The 27,720-nt window shown below is 41.6% G+C and overlaps 2 protein-coding genes across 3 annotated transcripts; both read right to left on the bottom strand.

Moving 5' to 3' along the window:
* Positions 1–10,271: 10,271 nt before the first annotated feature.
* nfil3-5 (nuclear factor, interleukin 3 regulated, member 5) lies at positions 10,272–19,368 on the bottom strand. 2 transcript variants are annotated; one of them, XM_063476822.1, is made up of 2 exons: positions 19,053–19,368; positions 10,272–14,234 (listed from the first exon to the last, which is right to left on the bottom strand). In XM_063476822.1, the coding sequence occupies exon 2, from the start codon at positions 13,674–13,676 to the stop codon at positions 11,838–11,840; it is 1,839 nt and encodes a 612-aa protein (XP_063332892.1). In that variant the 5' UTR covers positions 13,677–14,234; positions 19,053–19,368; the 3' UTR covers positions 10,272–11,837. The 2 variants fall into 2 exon arrangements, with proteins under 2 accessions (XP_063332892.1, XP_063332893.1); XM_063476823.1 differs by lacking the exon at positions 19,053–19,368 and adding an exon at positions 17,463–17,727.
* A 4,457-nt stretch (positions 19,369–23,825) lies between these two features.
* nfil3-3 (nuclear factor, interleukin 3 regulated, member 3) lies at positions 23,826–26,374 on the bottom strand. Its single transcript, XM_063476821.1, has 2 exons — positions 25,957–26,374; positions 23,826–25,565 (listed from the first exon to the last, which is right to left on the bottom strand). Exon 2 carries the CDS (start codon positions 25,491–25,493, stop codon positions 24,282–24,284), a length of 1,212 nt encoding a protein of 403 aa, XP_063332891.1. The 5' UTR covers positions 25,494–25,565; positions 25,957–26,374; the 3' UTR covers positions 23,826–24,281.
* Between the last annotated feature and the right edge of the window lie 1,346 nt (positions 26,375–27,720).

The raw sequence follows: 27,720 nt of genomic DNA, 5'->3' as shown, positions 1-27,720 counted from the left end.
AACATTAGAGTGGCCCTTTAAATGCATGTGGTTTCTTTAACCAGATAGGCTGTTAAAAATGTAACTACCTTAAAATGTGTTTAAACTGGGGGGAAGTTACTGTTTTTGAGACAAAGGAAGACGGTTAGCGTTCTGGAAGACAGGCTTTTTGTTATAGTGTAACCCTGCCGGATAAATGAAGTGTTGTAGGCGGCCACTAGGTGGCGATAGTCACAAAGACTGCTTTTGAGGCGTTGCTTGGCGCCTTTCAAAAGCAAACAACTGGTTTACCCTTTAGTTAAACACTTCTTGGCCATGGCCTGCATTTGATGCAATATAAAACGTGTTCGCTTAAAGTGTTTTATAGGAAACTGAGTTGAAATGGGAATAAAAATAAGTCCAAAAACCGCAACCAAAGAGCAGCAGGAACACATGAGGAAAGTCTAGTCAAGCAGGCCATTCTTCTGCTTCTGCACCCTTTACTCTGATGAGGCAGTGTGGGAGGTCAGAGTTCACACTGACAGATGTGTGGGAGGTTGTGACCTGTCTGGCCAGTTCTGCTGCCTGTGGCCACAGCTCTGATGTTGGATTTCCATATTTTAAACTGTCAGTAGCATCAAGCTCAGAGCTACTGAGGTGTTTGTGAATCAAATATATTCCCCTCCTCTGCTTATCAAGCTTAACAATACTTTAGATTAAATTTTTTCCTCTCTTACACTCTTTCTTTTATCTATGAAAAAAAAACAGTATAAATTATATCAACATGTTAAAAGACTGCCTTTTCTTTTATATATGCAGCAGCAGAATAATAAGATGAACTGAAATAATCAGTGGCATGGCCCTTGAGGGCAGAGCCGTTTTCTTCTTCTTACTTGTGGTTTTTGGTTTCTTGTTGTCCTCCGCTGCCCCTGACGCCTCAGACTGATTGATTGTTTATGACGTCCGTTTTCTACAGGTCACTTCAGGCCATTTTCCTCATCTGAACTTACTCTGCAGATATTGTGGAATCACCTGACAGGGTGACTAATAGTAAAGTGGCTTTATGTGAGTGGATATTATTTCATATCAGTTCAGATTAGTCCTGCTGGGTCACAATACAGGACAAATATGGTTGCTTGAATGAAAAGCATTCAGCATTCAACTCTAAATTGTGCCTAATGCTGTAAATTTGTTATTTTAACAACAAATCTGAGCTCCAGATACTTATCTGGACATTTTTTGGTGTATATCCAGCAGAATACATGTTACAAGTTGTCATCTACAAAAAAAATAAAAAATAAAGTAAAATTAGTCATTAATTAGCAGCTTTGTTTGTTGGGTTTTTAAAGACACTTACTGGTGGTTACATATTTTAAAACATTATGAAAATATGAATACATTTTTTATTAAAATGGCACAAATGATTTTTTATGCATTATATGTTTAAAAAGTTATTTAAATCCCTATACGATGCTGCTGACTCTAGCAAAACTAATCTGGTTTAATGAGCCTTTGGCTTAAGTTAATGAATTGGGTAATTTATTAAGTTAGGTAATAACTACAACACACAAAGTGTGACAGAGACATGCAGAATGTAAGGCGATTGTTCAGGTTGGGGTCTCACATAATTGAAAAGCTATTATTCATTTAAATCCACTATAACATAAAGTGTTTTCTTTAATGGCTTTTTCGAACTAAGCCACAGAAAATATCTATATGTATAACCTCACTGTTTTCTGTAGAAAATCCCAGGTCTTCATATTCATCTTTTAGATTTTCTTCTGCTAAATAATATAAATTAAATTAAACAACAATCCCATTAAGATGAAAAGTTATGCACAGTTTCTCACAAGCACAGTAACATACTTATACATTTAATCTAAACAGAGACAGCTGTGTTCAAAGCCACACGTCACTGATTCCACCTTCTCGTGTACATGAGTTGCATGTCTCCTGTTCACTCAGCTAATCACAGATTAGTGTGTGTATGTATTTTTCATAAGGGTGTCTGCAGAATGCATGCATGTGACGTGAGCAAATGTGTTCAGTGTGTGCGCGTGCGCGTGCATGTATGATCACACATATTGTAGATTTACAGTACAGTAGGTCAGTTGGAAAAGATTTGCTCACATGCTCATGGAGACATATTTCTAATACGTCTTTTGTTGTGTTCTCCTGTGTGTGTGTGTGCTTTGCTAGTGTCTTAGCGTGCGTCCTGCAGAGCTCGTGCATCAGCAGGTCTGTGCTGTAACGGTGGACAGATGGGAAACATAGCTGAGACTAATCCAAAGGGGTTAATCCCTTAATAACCAACTACAAATGACTGCAGGTTACCTCACTGATTCCAGCTCCAACATGTTGTTTGTAGTCTGCCGAGCTGCTGGAGCGCCATTAAAGTTTGAGTGTGAGGAGAATGCTGACTGGGCATTTATGTGGTTAAATAACACATCGCCAGCTTTGTACTCTGTATTGTGAGGGGTTTTTTTTGCAAACACTGTGAAAATTTAGAAGAGCTCACAAAAACAAAAGAAAACAAAAACAATGTATGGACATGACCTAAAACATCATCAGAAGTGCAAAAAGTACATTAAGAGAACCCGTTTGAACAAATGAAGAAAAATAATATTTTCAGTGATTATTTTATAGAAGAAAAGATGCAATATTGCATATACAAAAGGGTCAAACATATGTGAACCTTTTCTTTTGGTGTCTGACGTGACCCCCTGTGCACCAATGTTTCTGTCATGATTGTATTTGAGTTTCTTTTGTTCAGCTTTTGATTTTATCGATTTTTTTTTTGATTGTCTATGTCTCCCTTTGTTTTTACACAGAGACAATAGATTTTATTATTTTTGGTAATAACTCAATTTTGTGTCTCTGGTTCCTTTGTTGCCTCTGTTTTGTTGTCTTGGAGGCATTTACCCTGACTAACCGTTTCAAATCTGTGATCTTTGATGGTTTACTGCAATGAACTGTTCGCCTCAAGTCCTTCAAAGACATTTAGTGGAGTGAAATCAAGACTTCTACTTGACAGTTTCAAAACCCTCTGTGTATTCTTGGTGTGTGTGTGTGTGTGTGTGTGTGTGTGTGTGTGTGTGTGTGTGTGTGTGTGTGTGTGTGTGTGTGTGTGTGTGTGTGTGTGTGTGTGCTAAGTGTTGCTGTCTTGGTGCACGACCCGGGACGCTGTGACATTTTCTTTTAGGAATCGTTGGTATTGTTCAGAATTCATTGTTCCATAAATGTTGACAAGCTTTCTAAACTGGGCCTAGAATTTCACGCCAGCACCACAGAGTGGATAGTGTTATAACGCTGTGGTTACACCAATATTTAGTATCATTCTGATGGTGGACTGATGATTGATAATAGCCTGTATAAAAGAGGCCTTTAGCTTCTTCAAAGTTGCCCTGGGCTCCTTCATGACTTCTGAAGTTGTTGCACACCTTGCCTTTGTGTGAGGATAACAAAACTCTTTAATCTCTTTCATCTCTTTCACTTTGTCTGATAGTATATTGAATTATCGATGTATTAAATTATTGATTGAATTATTTCTAATGGCCTGAAGAAGGTGATTCCCTGGGCTGCAAAAATAAGTCCACAACAGTTGTACAACAGCCCTTGGCTCCTTTCACTCGCTCTCACTAAACACTTTCCTGAAGATTATGTTCTTGCTGAATTCAAGCCATACTGAAAACAACATGAACATTTTGAAGTTTGTGTCCAGAAAGCCTGCTTTGTGACTGACAACCCGCTACTGCTGTTAGCCTGTAGTCTTCCTCGGCTTCACAGCCAGATCCATTCTTTTGACATCTGGTTTCAAAAAGCTGAGATAGCGATAAGGAAAACGCTCACCCACGGTGGCATCATCCATTAGTACGCAGAGTCTCTTTTTAAAACTTCAAGTGATTCCTTTTATTTGCTTTGTAAAGATCATGCTTTGATAGTTCCCCATTCCTTAAATAAAAAGACTTAAACCTGAGTCAGTCAATAATGGGAAACCCCCTGATTCCAATTTATCATCAAATTAACTTTTAATCATAGAGGTCTGCATGCTTTTTAATATTTCCTCAATACAGAAATGCCAAATAATGGAGTTTTCAGTTAACTTCTGCTCCTTTTATCAGCTTAAAAATGTGATATGAATTTATGCAGAAATATAAAATGCTGTGCCAAAGGGCTTACAATCTCTTTCAGTCTTGCAGCTGCATGATTTTGAATGCTTTCATGCCTCCATGAATGTCTGTTATTATTTTTCCTCTCTGTCCTAACCTTGATTAAATCTCTAAAGCAATGGGGGATACGATCTAGTCATGTCATTTTGAGTGGAAAGGTACTCTCAAATAAATCTGAAAATTAGCACGTTGAAGCAAATCAACTGGATATCTTCCAAAAAATCTGAAAAAATCACTTTTTCTATTTTGCTATATAGCTTCTTTCCCACGCAGATCAGTGGAAAATACTCCCTTTATTAAATAAGCCTGCTCTCATGAGCATAACTTGAATTTAAGCTGTAACTTTGTCCTCCTTAGATCCTATTTCTATTGATTTAGAAGGGATGTGTACCAAGAACCATTTGTCACTGTACATGGAACTGTGAGTTTTACTTCCCCCATCTATACTGTTTGCTCACACTCATGGCTAAACTATTTATTTTGTGATGTGCTTCAGTAAAGATTACACAAGAATCAGTCAACCAGAACGTTAGAGATGAACATCACATTCCAGAGTATCTTAATCATGGTGTGCAAACCTGGCTAACAATTAGCTGGATGCATCCACACGCCGGCTATTTGACCAGCAGGAAACATGTGGGCTTGTTTCAAAATGAAAGTTTAAGGTTTAAGTAGAAAATCACACTAATAAAGAGTGGAAAAGTTTGGTTTTTCACCGGTCATTAAAAAAAAGATAAAAAGATAAAACTTACACACTTTGGTGCACTGCGGGATATTAAACTGTTAAACGTCCCATCAGTATTGAGCCAGTTTTAATTACAATCAATATATAAGCCCTTATTGCCATCCTGCAAATTGTTACTAGAAAACTTTGAAAATGCAGCCTCCTCTTCTGTGTTTAATTAACTTTATTGATCAGCGATGTTCCAGTTAAAATATTTATGGAGCACTGTAACAGCTCTGATTTAAAGCTATGGACTCGAACCAACGTGTTTGAGGACCATTAGAGTTCCTTTGATGTCAGTAAAATATTTGAATTGTCTACACACATCTTACAAATATGAATCTTTTTTTTAATGTGGAAACAGGGAAGAGACATGCATAATGGCTGAGTCAGAGCTCTCCAACAGCTAGGTGGGAAGCCAACATGTCTGGACTGAATCAGGAGCTGTTTCTCTCTTAGGTAATGTGAATCTTTTACTGTGCAGATCTGCTGAATAACGAAAGGTTAAAGAGCGTGAAGAGTATATTTCTGAGATTTTGATCAAATAAAAGCTAAGAGCTTAGAAACAGTGTTGGGGATATTTCCCATGCTCTCAACTCTGGAAAACCTTTCTGCAATTGGATTGTGACAAGTGGCAGAACCAAGCCAGTTTTATAGGGGTGGCCAGGATGAGATCATTACTTACGCTGAGGTTAAACATAAACAGATGATTCATTACAGTTTTTCTGCATGACAAATCATTGGTGGCCAAATGATTTGTCATGCATTTCTGGTCACTTCCTGTTACCGGGCATGAGTGCCCTGTTGGAGTAAACCATTACCACGACAATCTTTTTGTGAAAAGCTGAACTGATTAACAAAATGTGGAATTGTTGAATGTTTGGTGATTTGAATTTGGCCGTGGTTTGAACGTGAGCACAAATGTTTGTATGTCTTACAATTAACTCTACAACAGACTGCCGGGCTGTCCAGGATGTAACCTTGTCTTTCACTGTGTGACAGCTGGATAGCCTGCAGTCCCTGCTGAAATGCATAAGCAGTTTAAAGAATAAATGGATGGATATTTGTGTAGGGAAAGAAATGAAACTACCGTACTACATCGGACAGTGAGAGAAGTTCAAAGCTGGCTGTAGGATGGGGACAAATTTCACAGTGTTACACAGTTTATATGATTGTAGCATTAAATAATGCACAGATCAGGGCGACACCTGGCACTCATGGAAAAAGAAAGACAAATGGAAAAGATGGAGGTAACTAGTTGAGTTGTGGCATTAGTTATATCTTCCAGATCTTGTGATCTGCGTAAGCAGGGGGTAGCATGGAAACAAATACGAAAAAAAGACGTGAACCTCTGCTCTACATACTTGAAATTTAATGCCCTCGCCAAGTTTCTTTTTAAAGACAACACAGTGCTCCTGAAATCTCAGTGAGCTGGCAGTGTAATGGGTTTCACTGTTGATTGTTTGGCGTGGCTGTTAGTCAGTGGTAGCCATGGCCACCCCTGGCTTCACCTTGGCTCCACCAGGGATCATGACCATGATTCAACATCGAAGAGCAAAACTGAATTAAGCTTTTGGAAAACAAAATTACAGCCCATTAAATTCAACGGGCACATGATGCATCGCTGAAGTCAGAGTGAAAGGGTACGACTCTCTGTACCCTCCGTTTGGACAAACACGCCTACAGCCTACTTCCTGTAGCACAAGGGCACAAGATATGGTAATAGGTGGTTTAGCATTGCATAACATGGAGCTGATTCATCTCTCACACATGCGCATACCAACACGCACACAGTTCTTCCCTGTGGCCTACTTTCATTTCAGAAGTGCACAACTTTCTTGTGTCCTATTTTAAGGCTATGATGTAAATGCTGTGTATATAGATGTGTGTCTATGTGTGTGCTAAAGTGTGTCACTGAAGTTGGCAGTCCTCAAATCATTGTTCTACACACATCTGTAGAATTAGACACACATACATTGAGTGACCTATTTTACAGTGCTCTGGCGGACAGAGGCAGCAGAGACTGAATGGGTCATGGCAAGCAACATAACTCTGTCCTGAACGGCAGCCAACCAAGCATGTTCAACAGAGGAGTCATTTTTCTCCCTTTTTCTCTCTCTGGCTTCCTGCAGGCATGCACCAGCCTCTCAGCAGCTAATCATGACCCCAAATCTGAATTCAGATCATTAGAAAAATCATAACAGGAAAAGGCACAGGATGTTAATAGCTCTAACAATGCTCAGAGAAGGAACTTGAGACTCTCCTAGCCACCATGTCTAGTCATGCTTCAAAGACTTTAATAATTGATTAGCTGAATTCCAGAGTTTCTTCAACAATCTCTCTTCTGTGAACCGAGCTAATATCTGATTGTTTTTATAGAAAAACAAAATCTAACCGATTGCAATCAAATCAAGACTTTTTGGGGGGCTTTTAGCTCATAATGGTGCTATTTTTCTTTTTTTTTAAATTTGACATGCTCAAATCTTTTTTATAGGCATTGGAACATTCAAACTTTTGCTATTCAAAGTTTATGAGGACTTGAAGGTAGGTACATTTGTCTTCACTGCAACGTAGCAGCAAGCTTCTTTCATCGTCTTGACTTGTGAATTTCAGCTCTTTAAGAAGATTTTTCTGATTCTGATTGTATTGGATACCAGCTTGGCATCATTTAAAAATGTGCACATCCTCTTTATGTGGAAAAGGAATTCAGATCTACACATACCAACAGGGAAGCTGAAACACACACTCTTCAGCTTCATCTTCCTTACCCGATCGCTGCCTCTCCCTGCGCTGCTGACCTACATACTGCAGCATCTGAGTTACATAACCAGCCGGGGCTGTTGATCACTGCAGGCAGAGCAGGGCCAACACCCCCTTGCTCACTCTCTTTCATAAACACGCACATATACCTCTCACTACAACTTTTAACTTCTTTCATATTTTATTTTAGCAAAGTTGCTGTCATGGGTCATGTAGCCACTGCTGCTGTGCACACATGGGGGGCAGGTAGGTGAGTCTGTGGAGTTTGTGTCAGATAAAAATAAACTATAATTTGAAATGAGGTCAACTCAAATCAGAGCTGAGTATCTAGCTCATGAGTCACTATCAGATGTTCTGACTCGGTGGGAATGTTGCAGTGACATTTATCAAAGTGGATATTTACAAATTCCTGCAGGAGATTAAATCTCGCAGACAAAAATATCCACCTGCTCAAACTATAGTTATGTAATGAAGTAAAATATATATGCATCGATTACGTCAAAGAATGAATTAACTGTAATATAATAAATCTCTCAGAGCTTTCCAGTGTGTGTGCATTTTATACATGTATATCTATAAATGTCAGCTGGAGCAAACGCAAACTTGACTCCAGTGTGTAACTGTGCATTTGTGCGTTTGTGTACTTGTGTGCTACTGACCCGCTGCCTCAGGCAGCAGCAAGAGTGCTTTTTCTGAGTAGTTTGCTCAAGTTTATGCTGTAGAGGAATGTGATGTAACTCTATTCTATTCCTTCCCCCTTTCTCTTTGTCTCCCTCCACTCTGAATAACCCCACTCTTTCTCTCTCTCTCACTCCTCACCCTCTTCTCTTCTATCCCTCCTCGCTGACCTACTTTTACTCTCCTGGCTTGTTTTCACAAGCCTCTGCACAATACAAAGCAGCTTTTACAGCTCAAAGATGTGCTGGGGAAAAAAGGAGGGGATAAGAGAAAAAGAGCAAGCGGTATTGATGACAGGGATGAGGGAGGAGAGGAAGGAAATTGGGGGTGGATGGAGCGCGAACTACAAGGCACTGCGGTTTTCTCGGGAATGTCACCTTGTTAGAGTCGGTTGGTGGTTGGTTTGGATAGCTGAAATAAAAACACATCAGTGTCAAATTGCTGAAAACAGCAGGTCACTCTGTGGTCAGCTGCCTACATCCTTATTCCATTTTTGTGAAACTCACATGCAAGCATTATGTGCTGTGGATGCAGCGAATCTGCGTCATAAAATTGCACAATGTGAACCACTTAGAGGCTGAAAACATGTTGATGAGATATTTGTTGGGGTCCCTCCCATCTTTGTTGACCTTTTCAGACCAGAGTTGCTCTCTCTTGAGATTCTCTAGCAACTTGGGTGTTCCCTTCACATTGCAAAACCTCTCTATCTGAAAGGTTCTCCTTCTTGTTATGGCTCTTATGTAACCCATGTCAGTGGCATGCACTCAGCATGCCAGCCTGCTGTTCCCATTAGCTTGTGTTTCATTAACGGCAGGATTGCTCGGAGATGTCAGCATTTAGTCTGATGCAGTTTTCTCCCAAGAGACTTGTGTAACTTGTTTTGGCTTGTTGCACGTTAAAACACTTTTTTTCTCCCTTTATTTCTGCAACTAAAACAAGAATTGAGCAATTCTGGACAACACCAGAAACAGAATTTATCGCAACCTTGACTTTGATTTTCTGATGAAACACAGCTTAATGTGCAGTATGAAAATTAATTTCAGCTGAGTATCTGTAAAAAGTCTGACTTTTTGTTCAATCCATCAAGTGAGGCAAGGCTGTACTGGTGACACATACTTGCTAACCAGTACCTATTTACATATACAATAGCATCATTAATTTGACCTGTGTTCTTTGCAATATTACCTGCAATTCTCTCTTTTTAGGATTGTTTTTGTGGTAAATTCTTGGCAAAAGTGCCGCTAAATGCTCCATAGTGCTCAAAAGCTACTTGCAAGTTTCGTCTTTCCTGTGGCACACATGATGTAAAAACAGCAACCTCCATGTAAATGGGACCAATAAATGGGCAAAAACCTCAAACATTTAATCCCTAAAACCAAAACCACTGAGCTAAAAAGCTTAAAATGAACTGAGGTTGCAGAACATAAGATATTTCTAGGTATAGCTTTACTAAATCTCTTCAAGACTATTGCCTAGTTTTGGTTAAATGCTACCTCCTATTAGTTGTTGCATACAAACTGTAATTGCACTGACACTGTATTCCTTGTCAGCTTTATTTCCTAGCAGGTCTTTAAATGAAATTAATTAAAGCAATAGGTCTGATTTTATATTGTTATATTTGATCTGCTGAAAAAAATACTCTCTGGGAGCAGGTGTGACTTTGAAAGGTGATATTTTTGGTTTCCATCGCAGTCATGTTTAGTTTGTACCTGTCAGTATAAATATATCACATGAATATTCAGACAGAGATCTGGGTTAGCCAACAGATGCCCTGCTGTACTGATGTGCCACAGTCAGTAAATGTTTGCCAGTCGACAGTATGAAGTGATGACGTGTTGAAGCGGTTCCACACCGAGCTGCGCTGGCAGACTGGGAAGTGACCATGTGAGTGCTGTGAATCAGCTATTTGGATTTCTCCTTGTCTGGATAATTTCCTGTCAAATTTCATAAGAACTCCAAAAAAAATCCAAAAAAGACGTGTATAAATTCAACAACATTTTATTTTTTTTCCCCCATTTTGAATCTTTCACAATCGAAAATGAGTGTTTTTTTCTAACCATTTGCATATCCACTTGAAGTATAGCATTACATAATCACTTCTGGCCAAGCTTTATTCATTTTTTTTTTTCTCTTCTGAAAAAGCTTTTCAGCAAAGGTTATACAATAACACGGAGTACAAACCGTAACTGGGGCAAAGGGTAGCATGAATAAATACACAGCACAACCAGAAAGAGTTTAGAGCAAAAATGACACAAGTGAATGACAGAAAAATACACATAACAGCGAAAAGAATAACCGAATACAACAGAAAATAATATTAATAAAACAATAATAAAATAATGACAGCAGTATACAAGAGATAGACAACTTTACATTTATACATAGTGGCCAGAGGCAGGCACCAGGAAGTGAAACAGTTAAACTTGTACATACTTTATGATCTACTGCAGCTACAGTTGCTAAAACTCAGTGCGGAGGTGAGTGGGATCGTTAAGACGCTGCCAACGTGGGGACAAGGAACAACACAATAAAGAGGCACCTTATGAAGAGAGAGAGCAGCTTTGCTGGTTGTGACTGGAGAGCCATTTCATTTACTGGACAGACGATTTTTGTCTTGAAATGAAGACGTATTGATTTCTGTTGGATGGCCGGCAAACAAGGCTCACCTTGTGCTTGCCAACAGGAAAGTGTGACTGCATAGCCTGGACTGATATGCGAGTAACTGGCCTTCGCTTGTTTTGACAACTTTGAGCGTCAAAGAGGTCAGATCGTCCAAATAAGGACCCCGATCTGAACTCAAACTTTTAAAAAAGAAGGGTACCTCACTTATTTGATTTTTTTTAACAAGTTGTGGCTCATACTTTTAGTAAAAGAGAAACTTTGAGGCGTTTTTTAAACAAAGGACTGTACAAGGTTCTCGAAACAACAAACAAGCTGATCGCTTTAAAGTCTACGACTTCCACATCCCAATGCTTTAATTTTTATTGTTTTTGCCACAGTTTTCTTCTTAAAATATATATTCCATATATGCAAATTTATATGTCACAGTAATATACAATCTAAGTGCTTCAATAGTGAAGAGGACTTGTGTGCAGATGGTTCAGAGAATGGAGAGGAAGAAGAGGGACGAGAGGGAGGAAGAATGTAACTCTTTGCCAAAAGGGGAGATGTTAAAGGAAGGATGTGTGTCTTTGGTTAAAGGAATGTTCCCATAATGCCACAATAAACACTGGCCAGCCACTAAGGCAGTTTACAATAATGAATAATTGAATAATGTTTGAATTTTCCACGAGGGAAATATCCCAAACTCCAGCTCTGAAGAGTTTCATTCTGTCACATCCCTCGTTAATCTACCTGGAGGGATAGGCGGGAGGTAGGAGAGAGTACAGGAAGGGGTACAGGTGACACAGTGAAACTTGGTGGTGAAATCACATCCTAACTACATCTCACACTGATCACTGGCTTCTTTTATACCTCGCAAGGTGCCAATGTGAGTCACAGTTCTTTTTTGTCTGTCCACCGCAGACGACAGCTGCTCCTATTTGTCCTTAATCTCGCCTCTTATTGCGCCCACCCCTCCCACCGCTGGATCCCTTTTTACCTCCCTCCTTTTTAGCCTCTGGCCTCTCATTCACCTGACACTTGACTTCTTCCGCATACTCGGGCTCAGTCTCAGCATCTTTGCTCTCCCCGTTGCCATTGCCACTGTGAGGGTTGCTGGACAGAGCTAGGTAAGGATGCTGAGGCAAAGTGGGAGAAGGGGACATCGAGGTGCTGACCAGTCCCTCCACCTGTGCTCTGGATGCCCCATTGGACAGAGCTCTGTACTTGAGGCGGAGCTTGTGGGGAAGGGCGGTGCCTTTGACCTCGGCTTGGCACTCACCATGCAAACCACCAGTTCCCTCAATCTTCTGGTGGTAGCTGCTGATATCTGAGGAGGATGAGGAGGGGGATTCATCATCTGTGGAGCCCTCCTTATCAGAGCTACGAGGGTCTCCATCACTTGAACAAGTGTCTTTAGCAGAGGAGTTCTCCTGATAGAAACCATCAGCTTGGGGACCTCCCTCATAGGTGAGCACCGGGGGCTCTTCATCCAGTGTGTTGAGGTAGCCGTTGTGCTGTATGAAGGAGGACCTCCGCTCCTCGTTGTTGTGGATCAGATCAGGGGCGAAGGGGTTCTGGTGGTTTTCAGTGTGCTGAAGACTGTGGTTGTCATGCTGCTGCTGATTATACCTTTGCTGCAGTTCCTCTACTGACTCAAAGTGACCGTTGGTGTACTCATACTGTGGAGAGTCCAAGGTCTTCGTTCTCTCCAGCTTCTCAGCAACCTCTGTGATGGTCACTGAGCAGTCGGAGAACTTGGAAGTCAGCGTGTCCTGACAATGTTGAGGAGCTCTGCTCTGCTGGGACTGCTGCTCCTCTGACCTCTGGCTCTCCATGGGATAACAGCCACTGCTGGAGCGATACAAAATGACGCTCCTTTGAGCTGAGGTGGCCTGAGGAGCGGGGTTGGAGATCTCCATGTGGCACTGCTGCTGTTGCTGTTGATGATGCTGCTGGAAGTCCATGACATTTTCAGCCAATGGGGGGCTTTGCTGGTGAGGAGAAACCAGAGCACTGTGGCTGCCATGGTAAGCCCCATTCTGCATTCCATTGGGGATCCCATTAGTGATCCCACTGGGAATCATGTTGTTTTCCAGACCAGCCATCTCCATGCTTGTGGGCTCCTTCTTTATGTTGTAGCCCATGGGTTCAGGGCTGGAAGAGCTGTCAGACATGTCAGACACGGAGCCACGGGGGGAATATTTGGGGAGCGTGGAGTGGCGCTCGCCGAGACTCGACTGTTCAGCTTCTGATGAGTCTGAATTCAGCATCACCTGGGACGCACTGGAGTAGCCGCTGCTTGAAAGGTATGCGTTACCATTCGGGGTGCCGTTGGTGCTGCTCCCATTGCCGCCAGTGTTTCCATCAGCGGCGCTGTTGGAGATTTGCTGACTTTTCTCCATGTAGGAGGCTGTGCTGATGAGGCCAAAGCGTAACTTGAGCTGAAGGAGCTCCGTCTTGAGACGAACGTTCTCCTCATTCAGTGCCATCACCCGGTTTTCCAACACCATGTCATTGAGGCGACGCTTTTCTCTTGAGCGCTTGGCTGCTTCGTTGTTCTTTCTCCGTTTTTCCCAATAGGAAGCATCTTTCTTCTCATCAGAAATGAACTCTCTCTTGCGACGGGAGGTCACGGTAGCCTTGCTACCTTTAGACTGGCGGCTAATCCGTACCGCTCCTTCAGGAGTAGGGGATGGCAGGCTCCCATTGTAAGGGGAAAAACTGTCGCCCTCCTCGGCATTGTTATTGCTGGTGGATGGGAGGTGTATACTGAGACTTTCCATTTTTTCTTCCCGCAGGGTGCTAGAGTATCACTCTAGCAAAGGGCAAAGGGGGGTAGGGAAAAAATGTAAAACTATATGAGCCTTCTGCTTTGTTACTAAGACGTCTGACCTATGTCGCAGGTTCAGCGAAAACTTCTGGATGAGGTATTTGTGCTCCTCGAAACGATAGCCTCATTGATTTCTGTTACTTAAATTATAATATCGAAATGTTCAAGTGTCCAAATTAGCCAGGAAGATTAAAAAGAGGTGGAACTCCACAAAAACCTCAGACATTGAAGTAGTGTTCTGAGCAAGAAAACTAAAACAAGAAACTGTATTTTGTGCAAACGGTTTTCCAGCTGTCTTGGCAAGTAGTTCAAAGTAGTCTCTGGAGGTTCGTTTGGGGTGACTTTGAGTTTATCAGTGTCTTCCTCGATCTTCAGCAGAGCTGTGATGTCTGTCAGGCAGCTGACCCGCTTCTTTCAGTGTCTTACATGGGATGTAGGTCAGTCTGTCTACTTTTGGGTTCTTTAAGGATCCAGCTTCAACGCCGCCGTTAGTCGACCACTAAATGGGTTACTGAAACAGTGACAGAGGAAGGGAGGGGAACAGAAGCAGAGAGGGAGTTAGATTAGCTGTAAAATTACTCCAGTTCATTGTGACATGTATTTACATGTAAGTCAGTTCAGGTTATATTTATTAACTGCAGTACAAAGCTTTACTCTGGGTCCTTTTGGTCTAAGGGTTGAGATCAATACACCGTCTATTCAGTTCAATTCAGCCAGCACAGAAAAAACTATGACATAACCCCCGAGGGTTTAGACAGTGTTTTTCTTTCTTGTCTGTGTTTGACTGACTTCAGAAAGAAAATGAAGCTGGTTGCAGTGTCTGGGTAGCTGCATACACACACACACACACACACACACACACTCAGGGCTGAGTCTGGGAATAAACATGTGTATGTGCTCCTGCTGCAGAGCTCTTGTGTAAGACGGAGCTCCGTCACATAACTAGAGCTGAGGCAGGCTGACCTGCTGCCAGCTCTGCAGAGACTGACAGATAAAGAGCTAGAGGAGGAAAGATACAAATGTGATCTGCACACTGATTCTGCTTTACCGTAGTTTTAAAATGACAACGCAAACTGTGCATTTATAGTTTCTACTTATAGATTTCATTTTCTAAAATATGGGGAAGAGGGCAAAAAGGGGTTTGTCTTTTGCCACAGCTTCTCTGGTAGTTCATCTCACTGACTGAATTTACTCAACACCACAAGCCGCTGAACTTCCTTGTGCGGTGTCAACATCTTATCAACAGGAAGCCTTGCCCACCCGACCTGTCTTGCAAAGTTAAAAACAATGGCAAACGCAGCGCAGGCGGATGTTGACAGTAGTGGTGTGTTATGTAATAACTAGATCTGCCCTTATTTTTCTTTGCCTCACTCACTCCATTGGATTACACAGATGATATGCATTAATTAAGAACACATCATTACACAGGGCCCTGAAGTCCTTTACAAACATAAAAACATCATTTTTACGACACACACGCACACACACTGAGCAAATGCAATAATCTAGGTCACTGTGCCTGTGGGCAACAATGGCTCTGGTGTCGCTTTTCATTTGCAATAACGGAATTAAACAGCGCACAAACATGACCTTCTTCTATCATTAGGAGCGCAGGAATCCCCGCTGAATATTCTCTGCTGCTTTTTGACTTGATTACTGCAATTCTACTGATTACATTTTTATTATGTAGATTTACAGATTTATTATCGCTGCCTGTCCTATTTGAGTCCTACTGTTAGTAAAAATAAGACGTAGCACAGAATTTAAAAAACAAAACAGAAAGCAGATCCGGCTTCGCTTCGATATTTGCTTTGTGTTCTTTCAGTGCAGTGAAGCCTTAAATGAGACAAAAACCAAACGAAACAGACTGTTCCTGTTATGTAAACGATGGACCGAAGTCAATGAGAGGAGAACAAAAGCTCTCACGAACAAGACAAGTTCATATCTACCTCTGCTATTGAGTTTTTTTGTTTTCCTATAACAAACCACTCATTTTGTACCGACAAGACAGTGCTGCATAACTATCTAATCTAGTAATCTCTTCTCCCGACCGGTGACTGCATTTCTTCTTCTTCACTGTGAGTCAGTCACCCTGTTACATAATCTCGCTTTACAAAAAAAAAAAAAAAAAAAAAAAAAACCCACATTGTGACCTTGGAACAGCTTGAAAGCTGCCCTGAATAACTAACCATTTATTTAATCATGTGTTATGTTGTAACTCAGGGGCAAGGTCTATTGTAGATATGCTGCAGGCTGTTCTTATAATTGAGTTGGCTTTGTCTTGTTGGCTTCTTCTTCTCAAAAAACTTGTGTAAAGCCCCACTGGACCATAAGCACTTTGAATACAAATGGCAACAGATGTGGAAACACATAGGATGACCCCTCCCCACCCACCCCTTTCCAATCCTGAATAATTTTTGTAAAGACATGCAGGAAGAGTGTGTGTGTGTGTGAGGTGGTGGTGGGAGGGTGGTGCGAGACAAAGGAGGGTGGGAAGGAAGCTCACATACGTCTATGCTGTCCCAGTGACCTAGAAACGACGCTAAGCGGTAAACACTCCTCCTGTCTTTGACGGTGCGCCATAAAATAGGTCAGTGGGACTGCAACGAAGGGAGGGCAGGAGAGGGAAAGAGAGTATTAGAGTGCACTCTAAAAATAGAGCAACAGAAAGGTGAGGGAGGGAGACGCAGAAGCAGAGAGAGATTTTTTTTTTTAAAGGAGGGGGGGACATGAGAGGAATTTTACAGAATCTGCAGCGGGAGCAAAAAAAGAGACCCACTTGAATACGTCATGTGCCTAAAAATCATATTACGAAAGCCTCGGTGATTTTCACGCAACATTAATTCCTGTCCGCTCCAGAAACGTTGCGACACCTTTTGCTGCACACAACAATAAGAATCGGCAGCACATGAAAATTGATAGTGAGCGATACAGCATTGACGTCAGAGCACACACCCATCTCTGCAGCCAAATTCACATATAACAGGTTCTCTCTTAGGACTGCAAGGGGAGGGGCTGCTGTTGTTGCTCATAGTGTACGTGCTCTGAATTTCTCTTGCTACAGAGAAAAGCTTGTGTAATACATGCATAATACAGAGAAGCAGGAGCTACAGGTTAAAGTCTCTGAATGTCTTCCAATCTCCCTTACCCAAGACTAATGCTAGAAAATAAAGGGATACTCAGCGTGGTATAATCTAATTGGCTTTTTCTGCAGAAGCTAATTTCCCATTAAGAAGAATTATTCACTCCAGCTACTGTACGGATTGTTTCTGTGTTTTTCACTGAGACACAACTTTGAAGTAGTTCTCAGACACTTGCCGCTCCGGGAGGAATGCTTCACCTCTGACCCCCTCTGAGGCAAGCGTAAGTAAAACACATGCCGTCCTCTTCCTCTCCCCCATCTTTTAAATGATCCAACACCACACACGTGGAGGGGCCCCAGCTAGGAACCATTTTGCCCTGCGGCTTTGTGTTAAGCAAAACTAAGAGACGGGAATCCAGACATTCCAGGTCAGCTACGGGGACATATACGACTACGTGCCATTTAGCAAGTACCCAAAGTAACAAGTGACTAAATGACACTTTGAACTGTGGGCTAAAGACAGCAAATTATTCACGATTCACTTATCTGCGAAAATTCTTTATTAATATGCATTTTAATAGCCTTTCAAGAGCCTTTTTTCTTTTTAGTCAAATCTGATTTGCATTAAAGTATGTGTCAAAAGTTTTTGTTACTTACATTCACCAGATAAGTGCGGTGCAGATTTGCAAAGTAAAAAAGTTGCCAAAACCATGGAAATAGCTGAACTTAGCAACAGACAGAGCAGCCAAAGTAGTCCACCGCTTGCCCTGTTAAACCTCATGTCTCCTCACCCAGATACAAGTCTGACCTATATTCAGAAAGCTGGTCGGGACAGAGAGCAGTGGCTCTGAAACCAGACCAGCTGGCAGTAGGTGGACTAACCAAAACTGTGCCTGCTTTTGCCAGACAGGGGTTTCCACACATTGCATCACATCCTGAATGCTCACTTGTTATTCTAACTTTACAAACGGTCTCCCTAAGCCCTCACTGGAATCTTGTTTGAGACACAAAAATAAAAGAAAACAGTGTTATATCTGGTTCAGCCTTCTGCTTTTTCTGCTCCGTGCTTCCTTTGTGGTGGAGAAAAAAAAGACTAAGCAAGTTAAAAATAGCTCGCAGACACTGAGTAGCTGGGTTACATCACTGATAGCAGCTTTTCTGGCTAAATGCCTTCTTTAGATACAAGAATTTTGTTGTTAATGTAGATATAAATGACAGAGAAAAAGTGCAGGGTGGGAACGAGAATCAATTACAAAGCGTCTCTGTCCCAGGAGGGAGCTGCTATTTATTGCTTTTCCCTGCTGTGTGCTGGTTATGTCATAGCCTCCAACTCCCTCAAAGCAAAGCTCTGTGCTTTACTTAACGCACCTTATGAGTAAAAAAAAAGAAAAAAAAATCACCCAGTGGCCCACTTTGAATAGAAATCAGACATTTCCCCCCTTTGCATGTGAGCATTTATTTAATAAATCCCCAAAACCCAACCAAGTAATCTTTCTCAACGGAGAAAAAGCCCTAACATATGTTTACACACACCCTATCTGCAAATCATTTGTCCAAAACTCGTTTAAAAAAAATATGATTTTTTTTTATCTTTTATCATTTACTCTGACATGAGATTCCCACAGATGTCTGCGATAGACCTTCAAATTAATTCATAACCTAAAAACAGCCATGCGTTAATCCCAGCCTTTGCATTAGCTGGGCTGCCAATATCTGGGTAACTGATCCAATGACCTACATAAAAACATCATGCCAATATGCCACGTGCAGGAGCTAATACGGTATATTGACCACACAGCACAGTCCGAGCCGAGCAGCAGCAGCCCCCTGCTCCCTGGAAAACACCACCATGAGGGGAAATTACATCGCCTTGACATTGACCTCATAGTGTGCGGCGATACGGCCAACCACGTTTTTACCAAGCGGACTCGGTGTTTCGTAAAAGCATCAAAGAAACAAAAAAGGCAACAAAACGCCAACTGAAGTATCACACTTGCCCGGTGAGATGCGTGTTTTACGTGACACAAAAAGAGCCGCATACGGCTGAAAGTCACGGAGGGACGCGGGATCTGCCGGCGCAGCCGAGAGTCGCCATGTGAACAATAACCGGCCATGAGCATCACGTCCTCGCCTCAAAACACACTCACACACACCCAGAGACGTATCTACCCGCACAGAATGATTAAAAACATGCAAATAGGCAGATAGAAACAGCACACGGCAGCCAGCCGCTCAGTTATAACCTACCTTTCCACGCAGGAGAGGGACGAAAACATTCAGGCTTCCCCGACACAAAAGCTGTCTCGCTCCCGTTTCCTCCTTCCCGTGTCCCTTTAGAAGAAACCTCCCGACAGAGAAAAAAAAACTTTCTTCTCCTTTTCCTGTCGCTGCTCAGGGTCAGCTGTCGTTGAGTCAGTGGGTCGGCTGGATGTCCTTTCTGTCTTTTGGCTCGGACTGCCCGTGTGTTGTGCGCTGCAGGACACTTTGCTCCAGTTTCTCCGGTTCCCTTTCTAGAAATATGTGTTAGTAGGTCAGCAGTTGCATAACAGCTCTTAGGCTGCCTAGTCACGTTTCTGTCCCCTGTCTCTCCGCGCGAGACTCTCTCTCTCACCCCCCCTCTCTGTGTGTGTGTTATTAGCCCCTCTCTTTTTGTTCTCCTGCCCGCCCCTTAATCTCCGGGTTCATCCTTACTCCACGTTGTAATGTCATCTCATTTACAGGATTGGTTAATTTTCTAACGAGGCCACGAATGCCTTTAAACAGACGCCATGGCCCAACAACAGCACGACCTGTTAATCATCAAAAACACCCGTATAAATAAACGAATGACACCAAGGAAACGAAAGAAGAGGGAGGAAAACACACTCATTGTTAACTGAAAATATATAGGATGAAGCGTATTACACATACTGGGAAACAAAAGTTTCGTAAAAATCATAATAATAACTGATGTTTGTTTACCACTCTGGCTTATTTATTTGTTTGTTTATTATTAATATTAATTTGATCCAAAACAATTTCTCACAAAATAGGAGCACATTGGGTGCTTTAGTAAGTACGTTCACTTAAAGAAGTAAAAAGCAGTTTTCAGGTGCTTTTCTTGTGATACAAAATTTAATTTTAGGGCTAACCTGGACTTCATTGTATGCCAAAGGAAATACTGTACACTAGTTTTTTTTCTTGGTGTTTTTTCAATTATTTACAGAGGAAGACTTTGGATTTTGTCACTGATTGCCTGCAAATATGGGAGTTTGAACTCAGTTCCAACACGTTGTCCTATTACTACAATGCACTATTACATTTAGGTATGTACTAATATTCTTTGTGGAGTAAGAAATATGAGTGAAAGTAACAACTTTACTATTTTCTTTTTTCTTTCTCCTTTTCTCTCTTTCTTTTTATTCATCTTACTTTATCTGCCTTCCCATATTTTTATACATGTTCTAATTTAATTTTAATTTTATTGAGTGACTGTGTCTTCTTGTTCACTGAGAGAACTCCACCTCTACAATGACAGATAAGATTCTGATTTCTTCCTTCCTTCCTTCCTTCCTTCCTTCCTTCCTGCCTTCCTGCCTTCCTTCCTTCACTGTGGAACCATAGGCCAGTGAGTTTAAAATCCAGGCCTGTAATTATTTCCCTCTTCTACCTGCACATTCTCCCTATAATTTATACCCACATAAATGCATGTTCCGTTTTTAAGCATATATGCAACAGATTTTTGCATAAAGGCTATTAATATGAAAATTCAATGCTTGGATAGCTGTTACAATACCAGGGTGAATGAGTCTGTGTGTATGTGTTAGATCTTAGGGGTCATTTGTATCTGGGTATGCATGGAGGGGCAGTTTGTTAACCCTAATCTTAACCCTTCTATCCAACCAGATGTTATACTGTTTTACACATTGAGGTATCAGTTTTATTGTGATAAAACCTGTGATAATTTTTCAAATTATTCTTATTTTAAAGGGACCATTCAACCCCAAATGGCCTGCAGCACTGTTATTCATGCTGCTTTTTTCTTTGATGTAAGCATTTTTATGATACAATATAACTGGATGGCATATGCTGCACAAATGGACGTGACAAACATAAAAATGGGAAATTTGGAAAAATGCAAACATCAGTTTGTCCTGAAAAGACACTGACTTTAATGTAGAATCTGTTTTGTTTCTAACTGCAAGCACTGACTTTAGCATTAATATACGTTTCTCCTGGATGTAGTAGTAATTGATTTTTATTATTCTTTTTTTTTTAAGCTTTACATAAATTATATATTCATTAAGCTTTTCATTGCATTATATTTGATTATTGCACTAAGATTTTTGGAATAATTACTGTTATTGCAAAACCCTAAAGTGAAATAATCTCACTACTCCTGGCAGTAAGGCAGAATTGTATTCTCACAGACTAAAAATGATCGTAAATTTGTTTTGTCTGCATTTTTATTTCTCTATACAGGAAGTGGAATCTGCATAGGAGCTTTTTCTATTATCCCACAAAGCCCGTTGTTCTCATCCTCACCATATTTCATCTACCGTTACGTCAGCCCTGCTTTGTATCAGACACACAGCCACTTCCAAGCCACTTTCACACTCGTGTCCCTTCCCCCCTGCTTTATCTGAATCCACACATGTACACCAGTTACACACACACACACACACACACACACACACACACACACATCATCACCACCACCACCATTACCATGCAGGGGAAACAGCGGCCTTGAACTTGTCTGGCTCCTCCCCCTCCCACCACCAGTCCTCATTTAGAACCACCAACCCCCAACACACTCCTCCATTTCTCTAGCTGCCTCTGCATGCAGGCATTCCCCTGGCAACTGTGGTGTGGTGGTGTCTGCCTAGCAACCCTTCTACTCCATCTTACATGGCTTATGGTATGGGTGGAGTGGTGGGGGGGGTGGGGGGGGGGGGCGGTAGCAGTCTAATCACAGACAAAAGATCTCATAAGTATGTTGTGGTTTTGTTGGGGAGAAAGCGAGAGAAGCGGGACCTAAAGGATGGGTCTCTGCAGCTGCACAGGTCTGCAGAGAGATAACCTCATATTTCAGCTTTAAGCCACAGTTTTTGAGGTCAATATGACTATTATTAGTACTGTTACTCTTTGGTTTGGTCCTTACTAAATCACCACTGCTTTTTTTTTTTATCTTACCATTTGTTGCTGGTCTATTGTTGTCGTAATTATGATCTCTTTAAAATCATATTTCTTAAATTGATTTAACTCTTGAATCCAATTTACTATTTTTGTTTTTTGGTTGTTTTGGGGGGTTTTGGGGGGGACAAGTCATATGCCACACCTCCCTTCCCTCACCTTAATAATTTCTATGTATTTACTCACTTATGTCTGTTTTCTAAATTATTTTGTGACTGTAAACTCGATTATAGCTCATGCTTTGTGCAGCTCATTGTGTTTCCACCTGAAATGAAATGTGCAATTAAAAAATGAGCGAGCAAATTTGTCTTGCTTGTTCAGTTTGCTTTCGTTTTGTTTTCTTGCCTCATACTTGGACTGTGCTTTGTGGGGTGAAAGAAGTCAATAAATAATGCTTTGCAAATCTTGTTGTTGTGCGTGTGCAGCATGTGTTACTGTAGTAAGCACAAAGGAGTAACACTGCTGTGAATGAATGGAATGACTGAATGAAAGTCATACAGCATGCTGCTAAAGACACTTGGCGCCACCTGGTGCTGGTAAAAAACAAACTAAAAGTGAAAATGGATTTTTCCAAGAATACAGAATTATGCCATTCAGTCATCTTCTGAGACAAAATGTAATCATTCATTTTATCTACAACTGCTTTCTGGCTCTGTGCTGTTCTCAGAGTGTGTTTCACTATTACATTTCATATGTCAACGAGCTCATTTCTATTGTTTTCTGGTGTTACTAATGTATTCTGAACCTATATCCTTCACTTCCATGTGGGTCGTTCAGTCTCCACCGCAGCTGCTTCAAGGCTAAAAATAGCTTTTCTGCTGCTGACGTGATAGATGACTCATGCAGTGTCACACTGCTCTCCCTGCATTCACCCCTCTCTCCCCAGCACTGTCCCACACTCCACTGTCCCATTTATTTCAGTATCCTTAACTCAGTGCAAATGGATCAACAGTGAGGTGGTGTTTACCGTTTTAAAGTCTTTGTTGAAGGAGGAAAGGCCATAAATGAAACTGAAATGATATTAGTTTTTGGAAAGAAGAAAACTTGTGACACATTGGTTGTTACACCCCTCTGCAGCCCCTAATCTCTTTGCATTGGCAGTGCAAGAGTGTTCAGATGCAGCAAATTGACTACACCTAGTCAGGTGTGGATAAAGGCATACCTGAGGCAGGCTTTCATGGAGCCTCACTAGTCTTTGTCTTAGTGGTACTAGCTTTTTAGCTAACTTGTTATGTTATTTAAAATAAAACCTCGCCTCTGTGAAATTCTGGTGTTAGTCTCCATATTTATGTTGCGGCTTTTGAGCCTGGCGCAGTGAACCCTACACAGGTCTAGTGCCACGCCTACCATAGCTCCTGTTGTGCCCAGCATTAGTGCCAGATGTGGCTTAAAAATCCTTTTCTTAAAAATATCTGTCATTCAGAAAAATGCAACACAGTCATTCACTGTTAAACTACGATCAGTCTAAATTTATTTGGAGTTTTCAGTGTTTGTGATTGTGCATATGCAGGCCGATGGGTTGTCCAAACATCATTTACGTTGACTGTCTAAGGAAGCCAAAGATAAAGACAATTAAATATCAATTAAAGACAATTAAACTATTAAATACCCTCAAACAAACCCTTAAAAACCCCTTTAAGGTGTGTTTGAGGGTTAAGCCTCGGTTTTAGTATTAAAAGCCAGATATAAACTTTTAGGTTAGGATTAATGTAAGAATTTGACACTTATTTGTGATCATTAATAAACAGATGGGGATGTGTGTGAGTGCAAAACCAAATGTAGATTGTTTGTGATTTTAAATTGTAGTAAAAAAAATTTGAAATTTCTTGTCAGGAAAAATGCTCACAGTGGTTTACATAAAGCAGGATTTTATTTCCACACAGTTCAGTGCGCTCACAGTTTTGAAAAGTAACATCGATGTTACGATAGTGAATGGCACAAAAACCACAGTACACTCCAAAACGTCATGTGAATAACAACTTAATTTTACACACAAAATAAGTGCCAGGTGTCTCGAAATATGATGAGATTGAAGGTGAGGTTGAATCTGATGAGAAAGAGGTTTTTGCAGATGATGGACACTTCATTCTTGTGTTTCAGTCCAGTATATACAGTGTTGCGTATACGTAATGACCTTCTTTAATTCTGCTCCTGCTGTATTGTTCATCACTGGAGCAAACAGGCCACTAAAAAATGTCATGCCATTTCAGAGGTAGCTGCTTATACCCATCCCACTCTGGGAAAATGAGTTTGATTATTTGGAGAAATATGGTGTGGATCTGACCGTCCCCTCATCTGGTTTTAGGCCATCTTAGGAAGCAGCTGTTGAGACAGGAGCTTCTTAAGCTGAGCCACTTCCTGGGACAAACTGCTGATCTGCGACCTGAGGCTGTTGTCCTCTGCTGGATATCTGTGGTCGCTTGAATTCTGCTGAAAAGATGAGTTATTATATCCCGAAGGTGAACCCTGATACTGCACACCCCAGGCATCCTCTCTAGACCAAGAAGCCTGGCTCTCCACCTGGCCATCCCATCCCACTTGCTGGTGGTTTCTCATTTGGATGTTTGGTCCCACCATGGCTATAGGCAGGCCACTATTCCTGCTTTCAGGTGATGCAGAAATTTCCCCTCCGTTGCTGCCTCCCCCAGGGCTTTTGAAACGAAGCTTGTGTGGTAGACTCCTCAAACCCTCCGATGAGTCTTGCCTGCTTAAATACTGACTCTCACAGCACTGCTGCTCCTCCGTCACATCCCTCGGAGAAGGCCTGCCACACTCACCCAGTGTGTCATCAAAAAACACAGGGCTACCCACGTTTGAGCCACATGAGGTCACAACCCCAGTCTCCTGCGATCCACTATGACTCAACTCAGCTGTTCTTGCACCATAGATGGCGCCCTGCTGCGGAGCCTGAGAGAGGATCTGGTGAGTGTTGGCACTGGCCTGTGTGCCGACATATGGGGAGCCATCAGTGTGAGCCTGGTAGTGATTTGTTGATCTGGGGGTGGGATGAGGACAGAAGGGTGCAGTCAACGGTAGGATGGACACATTAGAGGGGTCCTTAACAAGCCCAAAGCGAAACTTGAGGGCCAACAGCTCGGCCCTGAGGCGGGCGTTCTCCTCCAGCAGACCCATCACCCGCCTCTCCAGCACCATGTCATTCACTCTCCGCTTTTCTCTGGAGCGTCTAGCTGCCTCGTTGTTTTTTTTCCTCTTGTCCCAGTAGCCATCATCTTTTTTCTCATTAGGGATAAACTCCCGTTTGCGACGTGCATTATTACCGCTGTCTTCGTCACAGCTGTTGTCAGCCATGGCTTCAGCGTTGTTAAAGCTGTCTTTGCGTTTGAAGGCAAACGTGTGACCCAGGAGGCTTCGGGCCAGCTGACTCGTGGAGGTCAGGATGGAAACAGCCTCCTCAGTGAAGGAGCCGGTCTCCCCCTGAGGCCTGGACCCCACACCCAGCAGAGAGGGCACCGACAGATCCTGGATGACGCCTCCCACAGTCTGACCCGTCATGTTCACACACTCCTGACTGCAAGGAGCTGTAGAGCTGGCAGCTCCCGGTGAAATATGCTGTAATGGCTCCACCTAGAGGAGAAAAAAATAAGAATCCACGTGGTGAGATGAAAATTTGTAATGTAAAATTTAAACCGATTGTCAAATTAATGTTAGCAGGAAAATATTTTTAAATACAAGATTTAAAGGGAAAAGCTTTCAAAATGAATAATTACAAACGTAAAAGCTGGATGAATCTTCCTTCACTTAAACTTAGAAATCCCAGATGTCTTATTTGATTCTGTCCAAAATTATACATGAAAATTTTGATTTACTGCCATCAAATGGCCATAAATGTGTAATGGGTCATTTAGTTCTTCATGTTTACCCCACACAGAATAATAAAATATAGCACACGTATCTTAACAGGGTAAAATAATGACTGTAAAGGTTACTTTAAAAGCCGTAAATGTATATTACTTACAAATCAAGCAGCTGCAAACTGATAAAAACCTTCTGGCTCGGAGAGGAGACTGCAAATCTCTGCCGGTCATTCAGACGTTTCCGCTCCTCAACACACCGCATCTCCCTGCCGTTCCTTCCCCCGCTCACTGGTTCAGCCGGGGTCGGAACCTCACCCCGGGTAACACACTCCTCCTCCTCCTCGTTCCCTTAACCCTCCTCCTCCTCCTAACGGGAAGCCAGCCGAGGCAAAACAGACAGGCAGGGAGAAAATAAGTCTGATGGGCTTGTTAAATTTATACTTCCACGGCAGCTGTGACCTGCGGCGCTTTTAACTCTCGTGTGACGTGTCTGAGTGACACGCAGAGATGGGACTCCGATCATAACTGACACATCTGAGGTTACTAGAGGACAAAAAAGGAGGACAAATTAAAGCGTCATCATCAGAAACACATTTACGATGATGTACGAGCTTAATAAGACAGAAGCTCTACGTTTAAGCTTTAAGTACTTAAATTATAGTTTAATTTATCTCACCGAGTAACATTGAGGGGGCGTGGTTAATGGCTTGTACTGCAACCAGCCACCAGGGGGCGAATCAGATTTTTGGCTTCATGTTTGAACAGAAATAAGATGAAATGTCGAAATGTTTTTAAAGTATAAGTAAAACTTCTCATATTAAATTAAAATACGTTTGGTTCTGATAAGTTTCATCATGATTATTGATAGAAGAGTTTGAGACAGTTTGGAGTTTCTTTTTATGGGCTTAATGTACCTTTCTATAAGTATCAAGTTGATCACCATGGGTCACTTGACATCGTCTACCATTTTGATTTTAGGCATGAAATATGCACTTAGATTAATAATGTGGAATGACGTCCTTTTTTTTAAAACTCACAGACTGTATATAAAATATTGATGTAGCTTCCGGGCCTGAAAAGTAGCAGACATACCTTAAATTTGCATTTTTTTTCTCCTCCCAGGAGCTTCCAGTTGTTCAGAAGTTTACCAGAATTTATCAGACTTTTTTTTTTTTATTAAACTTCAGCAGATACAGCAGTAAATCCCACCCCATCCTTTTTTCCTCATATTCTTTGTCCCCTCAAACCTCCAACCAAACAAGGTAAATGGCTTCCCCTGCTGGACCCTGGCTTTGCTGAAGACCCCTTCCTGTTTAAAAGGCGTTCTCCTTTCCCCACTCTTGCCAGGTGCTTTGTCATAGGGGACTGACTGAACTTTGGTGTTTTCTTTCTAAAAGTGTCTTTAACTTACTAAAGCAATATTTAGATAACTGTTGTTAAGAACTGGCACTATATACATTTATGAATCAATCACAGTCAGTAGGATTCCTCTAACAGATTAAAATGATACACTCCAACAGCTTTGACCTTTGGAGGCACACAACATCTAAAAGTGTCCTGTTCAAGGGGATAGCAGCAGATCCTTTAAGTCCTGTAACCAGTGGCCGACATACTATACATAGATGTTTGATCTGATTGAATGGAGGTCTGTGGTTTCTCTTTGGCGTGTTCAGACCATGCTTAATCAATTTTGCAATGTCACATTGTCCTGCTGAAAGAGACCACTGGGAATAATGTCACTATGAAGGACTGTAAGGTCTTACAAAACCATGTTAATGAAATTTCACCAATTAGAGAGGGCACCAAAAAGCTGGAGACCAATTTAAAGGTGTTTTTACTAATAGGATGTAACAGTAAGTTGAAAAATAACATAGTCAGTGAAATAAATAAACAGTAATCCACAAAAACAGTGGACTAAACACGGG

The sequence above is a fragment of the Pelmatolapia mariae genome, linkage group LG6 (genome assembly GCF_036321145.2).
Source record: "Pelmatolapia mariae isolate MD_Pm_ZW linkage group LG6, Pm_UMD_F_2, whole genome shotgun sequence".
Taxonomy (NCBI): domain Eukaryota; kingdom Metazoa; phylum Chordata; class Actinopteri; order Cichliformes; family Cichlidae; genus Pelmatolapia; species Pelmatolapia mariae.
Note: the sequence above shows the minus strand (reverse complement) of the source record. Positions and strands in the feature narration are given on the sequence as shown.